The sequence below is a fragment of the Amblyomma mixtum genome, chromosome 2, assembly GCF_055824585.1.
Source record: "Amblyomma mixtum isolate Tamu chromosome 2, ASM5582458v1, whole genome shotgun sequence".
Lineage (NCBI taxonomy): Eukaryota > Metazoa > Arthropoda > Arachnida > Ixodida > Ixodidae > Amblyomma > Amblyomma mixtum.
The window spans coordinates 119,708,962-119,723,190 of NC_143013.1; the positions used below are offsets into that span (position 1 = coordinate 119,708,962).

The 14,229-nt window shown below is 46.0% G+C and overlaps 1 protein-coding gene across 3 annotated transcripts in view; it reads right to left on the reverse strand.

The window, feature by feature from the left end:
• Positions 1-14,229, reverse strand: part of LOC149360726 (glutamate receptor ionotropic, kainate 2-like) — a 116,755-nt gene that overhangs the window by 83,380 nt on the left and 19,146 nt on the right. Inside the window, exon 1 of one of the 3 annotated variants that reach the window (XM_089572497.1) lies at positions 4,599-5,294. The exons of the other annotated variants lie outside the window; for them this stretch is intronic. Within the exon in view, the coding sequence (XP_089428623.1) occupies positions 4,599-4,698 (100 nt within the window). The 5' untranslated portion in view covers positions 4,699-5,294. Of the gene's footprint in view, positions 1-4,598; positions 5,295-14,229 lie in introns of those variants that run through there. 3 annotated transcript variants of the gene reach the window in all.

The window sequence follows — 14,229 nt, forward strand, 5'->3', positions numbered from 1 at the left end:
AAATGCGCAAGAGCACCTAATTTCTGGATTGAGTTCCTTTTGATGGTTGCTATAGTGAGGTATTGTTTTTTAAAACTTCGGGAGCTCGTGAGAAGGCAGTCCACTAATTTTGAATGGTCGATTTCCCTCAAAGCATATAAAGAAAACCTTTGTTAGTTCTGAAGTCCTCGTCGTAGTGGACACGTTTCGCCAAGACAATCAGGAAATGAAGTCGTTACCCCGTTCCTGAGCTGCTGAAGGAGGTCGTTATATCGTGCTCGTTGCCGTCCATTGTTTGGCGAACAATAAAGCGTCAAAGAAAGACAGACGTCTCTTGCTCTCTTTCGCAGTCGAACTCGTATCGTGGAACACTTGGCCATTTCTTACTTCGTAGTCACTAGAACACTAAAGCAGGGATTCTACGGCTGTGGATATTTCGTCAGTCTTGGTAACGCTGCCATTACTGAACGGAGATTGGGACAGCCGCTTTCTGTCGCGCCTAAGCAGCAGCAAGACACCGCGTAATGCTATTCCTCCCACGCTTCTTTCTGAAGGTGATCGGCGAAACAGCGGAAGAAATCGGCTTTTCTTCGGCGCAACTTTGCGCCCTTGACTACAAAGCTTTCGACTGAATTATATTCGTCACAAAGGCGTAAATGAAGCATTACTAATATGAGGGTCGACTGCATGGTATTTCACAATACAATTTTTCAGACAACTACAATCGCCTCTATTCAGCACACCGAGAAAATTCGCATAAAATCAGTTTAGCAAAATGAACTTCGCTGTCAGACAGCCAAGATTGTCAGACAGAAAAGAAAGAGAGCACACCAAGCATGCTTTGTAAGCTGTTTGCTTTCTAATGGGACCTGTTGGCTTAAAGTGAACATCAGAGGTCATTCTTATGCGCACTCTTTAGCCGTCGATTGTGAGAACCGTGTTATTTCCTACCAGTGCCCAACTATAGCCTTCGGTATTGAAAAAAAAAAAAAACACGTAGGCATGTGGGTGTAGTACTGGCCTCAAGTTTTCATGCACGTTGTGTTGCAGCCCGAGCGCTGCAGAGCTGTGATCATTTCCCTCAATTCAGCGAAAAAAGATGTCGTGGGAGGAAAATTCGCCATACACTTAAATTCCTTTGTTTTTCGATGTCTACAGAATCACTTAAATTCAATGCTGAGCAAACAGAATAATTAAACTTTGCTTAAAGATTATTGTTTAGGCGACAGACTACCTCCAGACAAATCTTATTTATGGGCCTTCGCTTTCGGGCTTTGTTTTTTTTTTCAGAATTAGGGGTAAAAATCAGGCGATTTATTTTAGTTGAAACACGGGTACAAATCAGGTTACTGAGCAAAAATGTCCATATTTCTGGTTTTTTTGGGTCCTTTGTTGCCGCAAAAAATAACGAATTACTATAAGCGCTTCTTTTTTTCCGGGTCACAAACTGCCGATTTTTTTTTAATGGTATATAATCAAATTTGAACTGGCTGCCTGAGCAGAAAGAAAACTGTTCGAAAATTATATTTTCTTCTCGTCTGTTACAATTACTTCGGCGGAAAAACTGTAAATCTTTATGCGGCACTTCGCGTCCATGTAAGACCTGCGTGCCTTGTACACTGCGAAAAAGGTCATTAAAGAGGGACAGACAGAAAGTTTTTGGGTGTCTGTTTTTTTTTTGCCTTATACTAGACCTACGGGCCTAGTAATCATGAAAATAACCAGGTAGCAACTTCAGCAATTGACAAGGAATGATCTTGTACAAGAATTTTCGGTTTCGGTCAGTGTACGCTGTGCACTACAGCTTGTCATCGAATCGACCTGCCAACCTGGGCTACCACATTTTGGTGAGGTCGGCATCGCCGGCAAACTGTGGTTCTTCCTGGGAACAACCGCTTTTTTTGGTGACGTCACAATAATGGGGACAAGCGGACATTCAAGACACTCTATGTTGATGAAAACGTCGAATGGCTCCTCAGACATCATGTCATAGTGCAGTATATTCAACTTGCCTTAAGGAATCTCCTTAAGTCCATATCGAATCATATCGAATCAAACGAATCATACCCTTTGAATACGTTCTTATCATTTGGTCTCCACCAGCTTAAACATTACGGAAGCAATTTAAAACCGGAAAGAGGCCTGGATCAGGGCATCGTCAGCGTGGATAGCGCCTAATGCATGATGTCGAGTAAATGCATGCTGAGTAGCGTGTTCTGTACTCTCGATTCTAAAGGTACTGTTAAAAACACATCCTCAAACTGAGTTACGGCATGAATACTAAGAGCTGAAAGAGGTTTAAGACCACCCGTTGAAGCAATACTCCTCTAGAACTAAGTAAAGGATATCCTCTTATTTTTGTGCAGGGGCTTTAACTTTGTCTCACAAAACGTAAGTTCTCTTTGTATTTTCTTTACATACGTATATTATAACGAGGGACAATGCAAAAGAGGAAAGCAGCTGGTGCGGATATGGTACCAGCGCATCCGTTGATAGGCGGGGGTAGGTAGTCCTACAAGAAGTAGCCGCCCTGTATGCCCAATGCCTTAAAAACTCAAGGGTACCAGAAGCTCCAGGAACGCTAATATCACATTCATTCATTAGAACGTGCATGTCAATTACTTGAATAATTTCAAAACAATCAGCTTACTGTCCATTATCTAGGAGGTATTTAGTACGGTAATCTCTAATCGTGTCCGAACAAACCTGGACTTCAAAAACAACGAAGTGATCAGGCAGGCTTTCGTAACGGCTACTGTACTATAGACGATATTCACAATGTTAATCAGATGACAGAGAAATGCCAAGAATATAAACAAACCTTATATACACGCTTCATAAATTGCGATAAGGCATTTGACTCAATCGAAACTGAAGAAAGAATGAAGGCATTATGGAATCTGGGTGCAGATGAACCTTGTGTAAAAATACTGCAAAATATCTATAACAACTACACAACCACCACAGTGGTCCATAAAATCAGCACTGTAATTCTGATACGGGATGGTGGCAGGCAGGAGGACGCGATCTCGCCAATGCTATTGATAGAATTTTTGCTTGACGTATTCAGTGGACTGCATTGGGAACGGTTTGGTACAAGAGTTAATGGACAATACCTTCGTAATCTGCGATTTACTGATTAGATTGCTTTGCTTAGTAACTCTGGGGATTAACTGCTAAGTATGGTTACTGACTCAGACTGCCAGAGCACAACGGCGTGCCTAAAAATTAATATACAGAAAACCAAAGCAAATTAGGACAGGTAGTGAAGGGCATCAAGACTAAAAGAGTGAGTCAAAAATGAGAACGCGCAACGCATTCAATAAATACTTTTTGACTGCTATCTGCTTTGATTTAATCACAGCATGGCAAAAAACGATAACATAAAAGAAGTAAACATTCGGCTATTTTCCCTGAATAAACAAGTAATTGTCGATTTCAGACGACCTTCCTTATGCCTGTGCGAGATGTTTTTGCCGCAATGTGCCATCCGGTAAAAAGAAAAAATAGGGTGCCTCTATGCAGCTCCCTTTCCTAGACTGCTGACATCTCCGCCATTTTGAATCACGCGCCCACTTGGCCACGTGAAAATATTTCTTCGGAATACTTCAAACCGCGCCTCCCCGACGTATTGGTAATTGAAGTGAGTGCATATTATCTCAAATAACCTGCACGCAACATCTCCGAGTACGCTATAATAAGTGCAGATATGTTCGGGAAGATAACGCTACTAGTGGACCTCATGCTATATGCCACGGACCAAGGTAAAGAGATTTTTGCACGAAGACAAAGTATATCACCCTGTGAACTGAATTAAGGAGCAATAAGATTCTGGTTCCGGTTTCTCTGCTGAAGTACTTGAAGCACAGTTTTATTTCTCGGTACAGGAGGCGAGGAATTCATCACTCTTTGCATAGCAACAAGAGTTCATGTTGAAAAGCTAACCTGATTTAAGTTGTAAGCTTATGAGCAGGAATATGATCAAGTAGTTTCGTTTTTTGGCGGCCCACGTCGAGCGCTTCGACATAATAGCATTTCGACACGCATTTAAAGTTAACAATTGGTGCCAGGCCATAAATGTGTCGGGGTGGCCACCATTCGCTTCTCGGAAACAGTCTTGCAGAGACAGACGGCGCTAGCGCTGAAGAAACAAACTTTGAACGCTTCTTTAAAAAACAAACAGCAGGCGTTTCCTAAAAGCGTTAGCGTTGTTTCTGTTCTTTACTGCTGAAGGTTGCACATTTTTTCGCCATTAAATAAAGCTAGAGTTAAGAGATTGCTTAGGTGGAGCGCATAGAAATAAAAAATTGCCAACTGCAACATGAATGCATTTTTAGACTAGTAATCCGCTCGGAGAAATATAAAACGTCAATATGCGAGATTAGAGACGCCGCAGCTAGTGTAATACTATGTCGTTTATATGCCCAGCCAAACGTACGATAAGAACTGTGGGCAGGCACAGGAAGCCTGCTATTTTTCTGTCATTTTCAAGGGAATATATGTATTTTTTGTGGCTGGCATAAAGGCGTGAACATGACATAATCGCTGACACATACATAAGCGTCATGGTTGCTACCAACTTCCGGATTTGAGAGAAAATGTATTTTTCTACGTCTTACCTATTCGAACGACATCTGGCAGACCACGAACAAGAGCCGCTACCCACAAAAGGGCCAGGGCAATCACTAAGCAGGCACGTTGCGAGCGGACGGTCGCCATATCATACGGTCATCAGCCAACCATCACACATACACTCCACTCGAAAGGCTGGCTTGCACTAGAGGAGCTTGGCCGTCACCGCACAGCCGGTCCAGTCACTCTGCGCTGCATGGAGTACAACTTTCGTGCTCTCGAGGGTGCCACGTTGCGTCTTTCGTTTGAAACACAATGCTTTCTTCGTCTTCTTGTCCACCAAGTCGAGAAGACCTGCACTGCCTCCCAAAAGAGAGTTCCGCAACCTTGTGGCCGCTGGTGTGACGTGCTTCGAAGAATATGATTACAGCTAGCCGATTTAGCAGATGCCGGAGCTTGCCTGATGTGCGGTGGAACAGCTACCGCGAACGATGCGTGCAGACCACGGCGACGCTAGGCCTAACGCGTACTGCCAGTGGCCGTCTCAGCGAGGCGGCATGCGGGACAGCGGCTCTGTGTTGCTATTTCGCCCACAGGCAGAGGAGGCCCCTGAGGGTTGCGTTTTCGGCTCCGGGCGGTAAGGAAACTGCGGATGTCTCTCTTCTCTCCCTCTCTCTGGTCGCGGCTGGGACGCGCGCCGGCCGGAAGCGTGATGCAAGGGACGCACTGCCAAAATGACAGCGAGTCGAGAGGCAGCGGAGGGATAAAAAGCGCGCGAAGCTTGCCACGGTGTCGAGAGTGCGTGCGGAGCGGCACGGTGCCGTCAGCTCGTGCTCGCACTCGCGTCTATTTTGAGCGGGCGACGCTGCGGCTTCTTCACCCATCTGGCTCGGCACGGTCGCGATCCAACGCAACGCTTTGTGTCCGGCTTTCTCTCACTTTGGCTTTCCGTACCGCGTGGTGAAACGAAGTGCGGACGGGGCTGCTTAAACGGGATAGCTCAGAAGAAAACTTAAGGTGATGCAGCAGAAACGCTTTTAGTTGTCACCTTTAGGGGCGGGCACTGCACTGTCGTGGTGATCAGTAATATCCCAAGTGCGTTCTTATTATCTTCAACTTTATGATCTGTTGTTCCTGCATCAAATATCTAGTAGCAAGACAAAACAATTACTACGTTGAAATACTGTTGGCTGTCATTTTCAAGGTTACTCGTACGTTCAGACTCTTTCAAAACAATGTACAGTCGCGGACAGTAACGTCAACTGTGCTTTAACAGTTGCTATTATGACGACTTATTTAGAAAAGAGAATATAGGGAGCATTATACTCAAATAAATGCGGCTTATGGGCATGAGGCTAAGGTCAGCAAGAATTTCCATTTACGTCACACAACGCTAGCCAGAATCTGGAACGCGAAAACGTCGTCTGCAATCTGTACGCGACAGTAGTACATGAAGCACACATAGATACCCTCTCTATTTTCCCGCTCATCTGAAAAACGGTGAGCAAAGCTCCAAAGGTACTGGCAAGCCGTGGTACAGCGTACATATAAGGCAAAGTGCTTTGCACCTTATATAGTTGCGAAATTTGCCCGCATTTCACAATGTGTGTACCCACTCCCCCCTTCCTCTTGTGTGCGCCAGAAGTGTTTTCACTGCTTACAGAACAGATTTCCGCGCACTTTCAGAAATGCTTATATCTGCGTAGAGAGCCGCAGAACTTTGAATTTTATTTAGCGCAGTAGCGAGATCTCCTGGAAGTACGAGCCGCGTGCTAACAAGCCACTGCTTCCATTTGGCTCCGCGCATTCCAAACTGGTGAACAGGGGCATTGTGCGGTTATGCTTGTAAAATGCGCTTTGTAAATCTAGACCTCACCTAATGGCTGCTAGCTTCAGTGAACAGATCCTTCGCCTGAGAGGCGCGGGGAATCCTACTCATGTCTTGATCAGTGTCGCTGAAACTCTTGTTAAGTACCTGTGCTCAAAAGAGGCACGTACTACGTCACTACTGCCTTTAACAAAACAGATTGCTGCGATCCCGTACATTGATGGCCTGTCTCATCGCCTAAAAAAGATCGGCGAATGGGGGAAAGTGAAAGTTGCTTTTGCTGCCCCCGATAAGCTGCAAAAATTGTGCATACTGTTCAGGCCCAGTGATTCAAAGAATCCGAACTGCAAGAATAAGCACCGAACAAAGTTCGTAGAATATACACGTTCTATTCTCTACAGCATCCCTTTGAAATGTGGGAAGAGCTATGTAGGACACAGCGGCAGGTGTTTTAACGACCGCCTCCGAGAATATTGCAACAATGTGTCTGAACAGCGAGGAGGGTTTCTGGGGGCACACTTTAGGAAATGAAAGAAACCGGTGAAGACGAAAATGATAGCGGTTCACATAAAGCGGTCCTGTGCAAGCCCGCTTACCAAGATAGCTGCGTTATTGCCAACAGCCGTTGCCAGCTGACTCGTGAGAAATAGGGGCTGAAATGATAGACCGGGTCGGTGGGTCCAGCGTTGCCAAACAATCTATTGCTCTTACAGGTAAGGAGCTGTTATACTTGCGTCAACATATGACTGTGTCACCTACTGCTCATGCTTGATGTTTGCCCGGTTTTTCAGCTATATATAGTGGTCCGAGGTTCAAAATAAACCATTGCAAGTCAGCGCTCGTGTGTTCTATGTGTCTTCCGTGTGTCCCCGTCTGTATCTGCGCTGTACATTTCCATCTTCGTTTACACGCCGTAATGCAAAAGAAGAGCATTTACAGGGAGTTTTTTAACCGTTTACATATTTGCAAAAAGAAGGCGCTTGTAGTATCGTGATTACTGCCTTCACAGGAGTATATTCGGCTCGGCGGACGCAAAATAAAGAAATAGCGGTCAAAGTTAATTGATGCATTAGCCAAATTTTGTTAATTATTTTTAACTCTACACTTTACGCTGCACATTGCAATAGAGTATTGAAGACTGTGAAGATTCAAAGCTAATACATTTTGCAGCATGTCCCTAAGTGCAACCGATATTCAGATATTCGCGATTAAATTTACAGCCTTTTCGGATTTGATTTCGGAACTGAACTCTTAGAGTGCGCCAGAAATCCCGCCCATGATACTACGTAAAAGATTGACAAAATGATGATGACGACGACCGACGGCCCCATGGCTGCGGCAGACAGGCGCTCGAGAATAGCGTATAGTTACTGCTTCCGTGAGCAGCACGCGCTCTTTTTTTCGTCATTGGCATTGAACTTGGAGGCGCGTTTCCTGCCATCAGCGGCTTCGAAAAAGCAGCTCGGCGAAAACGCAAAAGCTTTCCCTATTTGCTCTGGCTCGGTCAATTAAAGCCCGGCGGGTTATCGCCGTGCGATTTATTATGTTTCACCGGAATTTCGACTGGTCCTCTGCAGGCTGTCGATTCTGTTAACAGAACAAACAAAGCTGCTGCAACACTATACTTACTGTCGGGGAGAAAAGTGGTATACTCCACGTGACCGCAGCCGGAGCAACGAAAAACTGCCTTTCAACGCCATCTGCAGGCGGCATGTCGGACCCAGACAGCCAATCTGTTACCTTTATGATTAGCAGGCATCTTGTTTGACTCGTTTCAATGTTTAGTGCTTTTGCTCGCCAAAATGCCGAGCGGAGGGGCAGCAGTAGCAATCTGGTGGCCATTATTTATCATTTTGTGTCTTTTTTTTCAACACATGTGGCCAGCGGAGCCCTGGACTGAGGGCAACCGACCACTGATTAGAGGCGGACGACTTCGACAGAGATGGCTCCTGGGGGCAGAACCAAGACGTCTCTGAAGATGCCCCCAAACCGCAGGAAAACCATTAGTGTAAATAAAGTTTTCCCTTCCTTCCTTCAACGCATGTTCGAGGTATGGCTTGAGAGCCGGCGCTCGCACCGTCATGATGCGATCAAATGCCCGCGCGCGTGTGGCTAACTTGTCGTAAAAGCAGCGTATATTGGAAACATTCAAACGAGCCAAGCGACATGTCTGCTGATAATAAAGGTCACAGATTGGCTATCTGGGTCCGCGATGGCGCCTGTAGATGGCGTTGCAACGCAGTTTTCCGTTGCCTCGGCTCCCGCCGCGTGGAGTATACCACTTTAGTCCCTGATAGCACGAACTCCGAATGAGCGTTGGATTGGCAGGGCAGCTGCAACCGCGATACTCGTTGACCGACAAGGTGCAGATGGTTGTTAGCTGTGTAAAAACGAATGGCAACGCTCGCCTTGCCTCAAGACTCTACGCCTCCGAGAAACCTGGCCGTCCGGTTGCGTTAGATAAGATGTTCGCTAGAATGCACCAACTGTTCCGGACCACAGGATCTCCAAGGAAGGCAAAGGGAGTTATCGGGAGCGAAGAATTACGGATGAATATTCTCCCCTACGTTCCTGCATACCCCGAAGTCAGCATCCGTCAAATCGTCGAGGTCGTTGGACCTTTCCGCTATTCAGTAAAGAGAGTGCTCCAGAAGCATAGGTTTTATCCTCACCACATATCGCTGCATCAGGATCTCAGTGAAGACGATTATAAAAAGCGGTATGAATTTAGCAACTGGGCCGTGACCAAATGTGACAGAGATTCGAGGAAATTTTCTAGGAAATTTCCGTAGACGGACGAGGCCCACTTTTGCCGCAATGAGGAATTTTGGTTTTGGTTTACGGGGTTTAACTTCCCACAGCGACTAAGGCTATGAGAGACGCCGTAGTGGAGGGCTCCGGAAATTTCGACCACCTGGGGTTCTTTAACGTGCACTGACATCGCACAGCACACGGGCCTCTAGAATTTCTCCTCCAAAGAAATTCAACCGCCGCGGCCGGGATCTAACCCACGTCTTTCGGGTCAGCAGCCGAGCGCCATAACCACTGAGCCACCGCTGCGTCTGCAATGAGGAAGACCATGTACACAACGCCCACTACTAGTCTGATCAGAACCCGCACTGGCTCCGGGAACACCACCACCATGTCCAGTAGTCAGTGAATGTCTTGTGTGGCATTTACTCAAATCGAGCAGTGGGGCCGCACTTTCTGGAAGAAAATCTAACGGCGAAGTCATACACAGCGAGCATTCAAGTGTTCAAAAAGGGTTTTCTGGCGGGCTAGTTGGTGCTTGTCGTTCATGATTAAACTGCGCGAAAAAAAAAAACACGGGCAGAGACAGAAAACACGTACACACATACAGCGCAGACATCTGCATTCAAGTGTTGCTGTCAGTGATTTCATATCAGAGATCACATTAAGTCCTCGGCTCGTGGTTTCAGCACGGCGAGGCGCCTGCGCACTTCTCGTCGCGTGCAAGGCATTGGCTCAACAGCAACTTTCCCGGTCAGTGGACAGGGCGCGGTGGAATCGTGTTCTGGCCACCTAGGTCACCTGACTTAACCCCCCATTAGACTTCTTTCTTCGGGATTACGTCAAGAACGAAGTCTACGCACCTTAACCCGAAGACGTGGGAGAGTTCAAACAAAGAATCATCAAGGCATGTGCGAATATAACACCGAAGGTAGTGAAACGAGCGCTGCAGTCCATGATGGAGAGATTCATGGCATGCGTGGCGGTTGAAGGCAAGCCCTTTGAGCATTACTGATGCATAAAACCTAACCACCGATATATGACGGGGCAACAGTCATCAGTTCATTTCCTTTGAAATTTGGATGAAAAAGCATAAAGCACTAGCAAGCAACTTGCACACCGTTCCTTTCTTGGCCGAGCCAAAGCGGAAAGGGAAATTTTGCGCGTTATCGCCGTGCTGCTTTTTCGAAGCCGCCGATGACAGGAAACCTGCCTCCAAGTTCAATGCCAATGAGGAAATAAGAGCGCGTGCTGCTCGTGGAATCAGTGACTATGCGCTCTTCACGAGCGCCTGCCTGCCACAGTCGCAGGTATAGCCTTGGTGCCGTCGGTTGTCATCATCATTTCGTCAATCTCTTACGTAGTATCGTGGGCGGGATTTCTGGTGCACTATGAGCGTTCAGTTGCCGAATCAGATCCTAAGATCTGGAATATTTCAAGAACTGTTGCACTTAGGGACATGCTGCAAATGGTATTTACATTGAATCATTACAGTCTCCAAAACTGCGGTTTCAATATGCAGCGTAAAATGAAGAGTTAGAAATAATAGCCGAGATTTGGTAAATAACAATTAACTCTGACCGCTATTTTCGTATCTTGTGTCCACCGAGCCGAATATACATTTCGTGAAGGCGGAATTCACGATACTATCAGCGTCTTCTTTTTGAAAACCTGTGAACGATTAAAAAAACACCCTGTAAAGTGTCTACAAGAGAGATGTGCCTGGTCGTTAACGACGCATACTGCTCAAGGTCAGTAAATTAGTGGATAGTAAATATTATAGTTGTAATGTTTTCCGCATTCATCATACTGTATGCGAGAACAAAAATTGTGAAGAAAGGTGAATTTAGAAGGGAAATAAAAATTTGATTCATTAGTTTCAGTTTTGGAGCAGTGACAAGTTAAAAGTTAATGATGTCAGATGAAAGAACAATGCAGGTGAATTATTCTTACATAATATTGTGATTTAATGCAGTTTCATAATTGGTTTAAAATGTGTAACTCCACCCAATTTTTCCCCCACAGCAACATGAAAGAGAGCTGACGTGAGCAAAATTCGTTGAAATCCCATTCATCCAATCGCCAACTAGTTCATTTTTTTTTTCAGAAGAATTTGGGGTGGTCGCTTTAAAGGTCGGGGACATTTCCCATGGAACGCGCGATTTTTGAAATAGGCATTCTTGTTCCACACATCAGAAGTTTAAAATTTAGCGCTTTAAGCCTACAATGTGACACCCATGCAGTGGCTGGCCAAATCACAACACAAATGAGTAGGCGGTCTGATATGATGGCACGTTGACTAGAACTCAACTTAACGACGACAGAGAGCGCCTCCCTTCGAATTTTATGACCCTGAGTCACCAAGGAAGCGTAGTAGAAAAAACTGCGATTGTACAAGTAAGCTAAACTAGGCTAGTAGGAGCAGTTGCATCTTTGAAAAAGGTAACGCGAAAAAACGAGACACAGAAAAGGTAAAGACAGGACACGAGCGCAGACACGGATCGTGGGGATGACACAACAAAGTGAAAGGGAGGCGCTCCCCTTGCCTCTTCTCAACTACATAGCTGATCCACATGGGCTTGCATGGTCTCTGGTGCTTGAGTTCACGCCGTTTTTGGTTGATCTCGTAGCCGCCCTGCGCCGTCGGTAGCTTTTGATAATCGACTTGTTATTTCAGGTAACTTTGTCTACGGCCGTACGGTGTTCCTGTTTTGTGGCAAACAATAAGCTCTCTCCTAAAACACATTTGAAATTTTGCGAGCCTATGACTCCGGTTTGAGCCCAGTTATAAAAGCTGAGAGCACGTCATCCTCCTTTCCATGAGCGTTAAATCTAAGTGTTTCTGCATAGAAATCTTGAAATTCTGGTCCACATTTCGCGATTGAAAATCGCTTACACGGTGTGCGTTCCACGCGGAACTTGCAGCGCATATAATCCGCTGTGTATTTGCGGTTTAACTGTTGACAGCGTTCACCGCCCACTACACAAATTTGCAGTACGCAATACTTCATGCCGCTGACTTTTGCGTTATTTAAACGCACCTATAAAGGAATTGTTTTTCTTTTTCAGACACCAATCGGGTCCCTGTGAACACGTGCCGCTCAAAAATACGGAATAATTTAATCGAAAATCAATCTGGAATCAAGCAGTACACCACGAATGCCTTGTGTATGGTCCCACACGTGTCGTTCTATGTTCAAGCTGACCTCAAAATAAAAGCTAGCAGCATTATTAGCGTTCACTGCGTTTAGTTAAGCCTAGTACCTGATAACTGCATCTCAGCACTCTGCAGCGCCTTTTATGCGATCCACATATTTCAGGGCGCTTTGCACTAATGTGTGAGCCACGCAACCCGTCACCCTGCACGGCAGTTTTTGAGGACCCAGCCTGCCTGTTAAGAACATCGATCTCGTTTACGCAGGGCTTTTTCTTATTTTATCTTTATTTTTACTGACTTTGTGTGTTGTAAAGCATATTACATTATGTCGCGTGCTGTGCATTGCAAATATTGGGCATGGCTTGTTCACTGTTCTCCCACGGTGTTTATAATTCGCTCATATCTTTAACGTTGCTATGTCAAGAAGTAGACGGGGATGTTATCAGCGGCAGCTTTGATTAAAAAGGGAGGCCGTCGGGAGGAATAGGCTCGAACTAAACTAGTTTTATGCTTGGAAGCCCTTTTCGTCCACCCACTCTAGTGACATCCCCCAACAACAATGGGTCATTTCCTGTATTCTTCCGAGAGTGTTGATTTCAGCCACTCTACGCTCGCGTGGTCTCAGAAAAAAAACGAGAAAAGCGGAAGTGGATGCCGATAAACACGGCTAATTCTCAGCGCTCTTGAGACCGAAATCAGTGCTCGCGTACTCAAAGCAAAACAGCAGGAATAATGACCGCGGTGTTTAAGTCCGGCCATTTGCATTAGAAAGGCATCGCCGGGAAGAAACAATTTATACTGGTTGAGCGGCCGAAACTATCCCTTTTTTCGCCGTTGGAGCGCCTTGCGCGGCATTTTCAACAAAAAATTTGAATAGCGCGATACATTTTCACCTTTTCTCTTTTTTTATATGGACAAGAGAAAAGTGCAGCGTGCTTTTAGATGGCTGCATGAGGCAGGCAATCCACTTAGATCTTATAAAACAACAGAGTCGCGCTGCCTTTTAAAGAGCTTCCTTGGGACTGGAATGAAAGCAGCAGACGCCGGCTTAGGAAGGGGGAAGTTAGAAAGAGAGGGAGAGGAAAATGCAGGGGGACTTCAGTGGCTTCAGCAGAAGACTCAGTGACGGGCTCTGCGTCTCTTGTGTTTTCGTCCTGTTGTTCCTTTTTCGATTTTTGTTTCCTTCTCACTGGCCTTTTCCCTGGGATGGCGTCCGCGCCAAAAATAAGCACCACCCATAAAGAGCCGCCGCTCGTTCCTATACGACCGAGCAGCTTCCTCCATACCGCCCATCTTCCCGCCACAGTGTTTTCCCTTCGCACGCAAATAGCTGCTCAGACGACAGATTGAAAGGACGCTCAAGGCAGGGAAGCGGGGTAGAGATAGATGGGAAGGGCGAGGCAATCAAAACAAGGAGGTTAGCGCGAAAACAACGACGTGGAAGGAGAGAGGGCAAGAAAGGGCTTTCTTCTATTTGTTTTTCCCTGAACCGCTCAGGTTTTGTAGCGATTCCCTCTCCTCCTTGCTTCCCTTTGTTTTGCACCTGCATTTCAGCCCTTTGTGACTTCGTGCTGATTATGGCGTTTCTTTTGTTCTCAAGGATAAAAACAAAGTTGCTTGATTTGTCGACAGCAGCGCCGCCAATTTTCCGCTTTGACGCGCTCGTAAAAAGCATGTAGCTGCTCCACCCAACTATGCGCAGGGTTGTAGGCACGTAGTGCTTCGCACTGTCGGCGACCCGATTCAGACTTGGGGCTGCTTTTCAACGGCATTCTGCGAAATTGCCGCCGGGCCAATTCGCGCTGCGCTGCCGATGTTTACAGATTTTGGAAGAAAGGAAGCAGACGGAGATGCTTTGTTTTCTACCGCGATCGAAACAAAGAGGCCGGAGTTGGCAGAAATTCGCTGCTTGCTGACGCATTTCAACCTGGATCAGTGCATT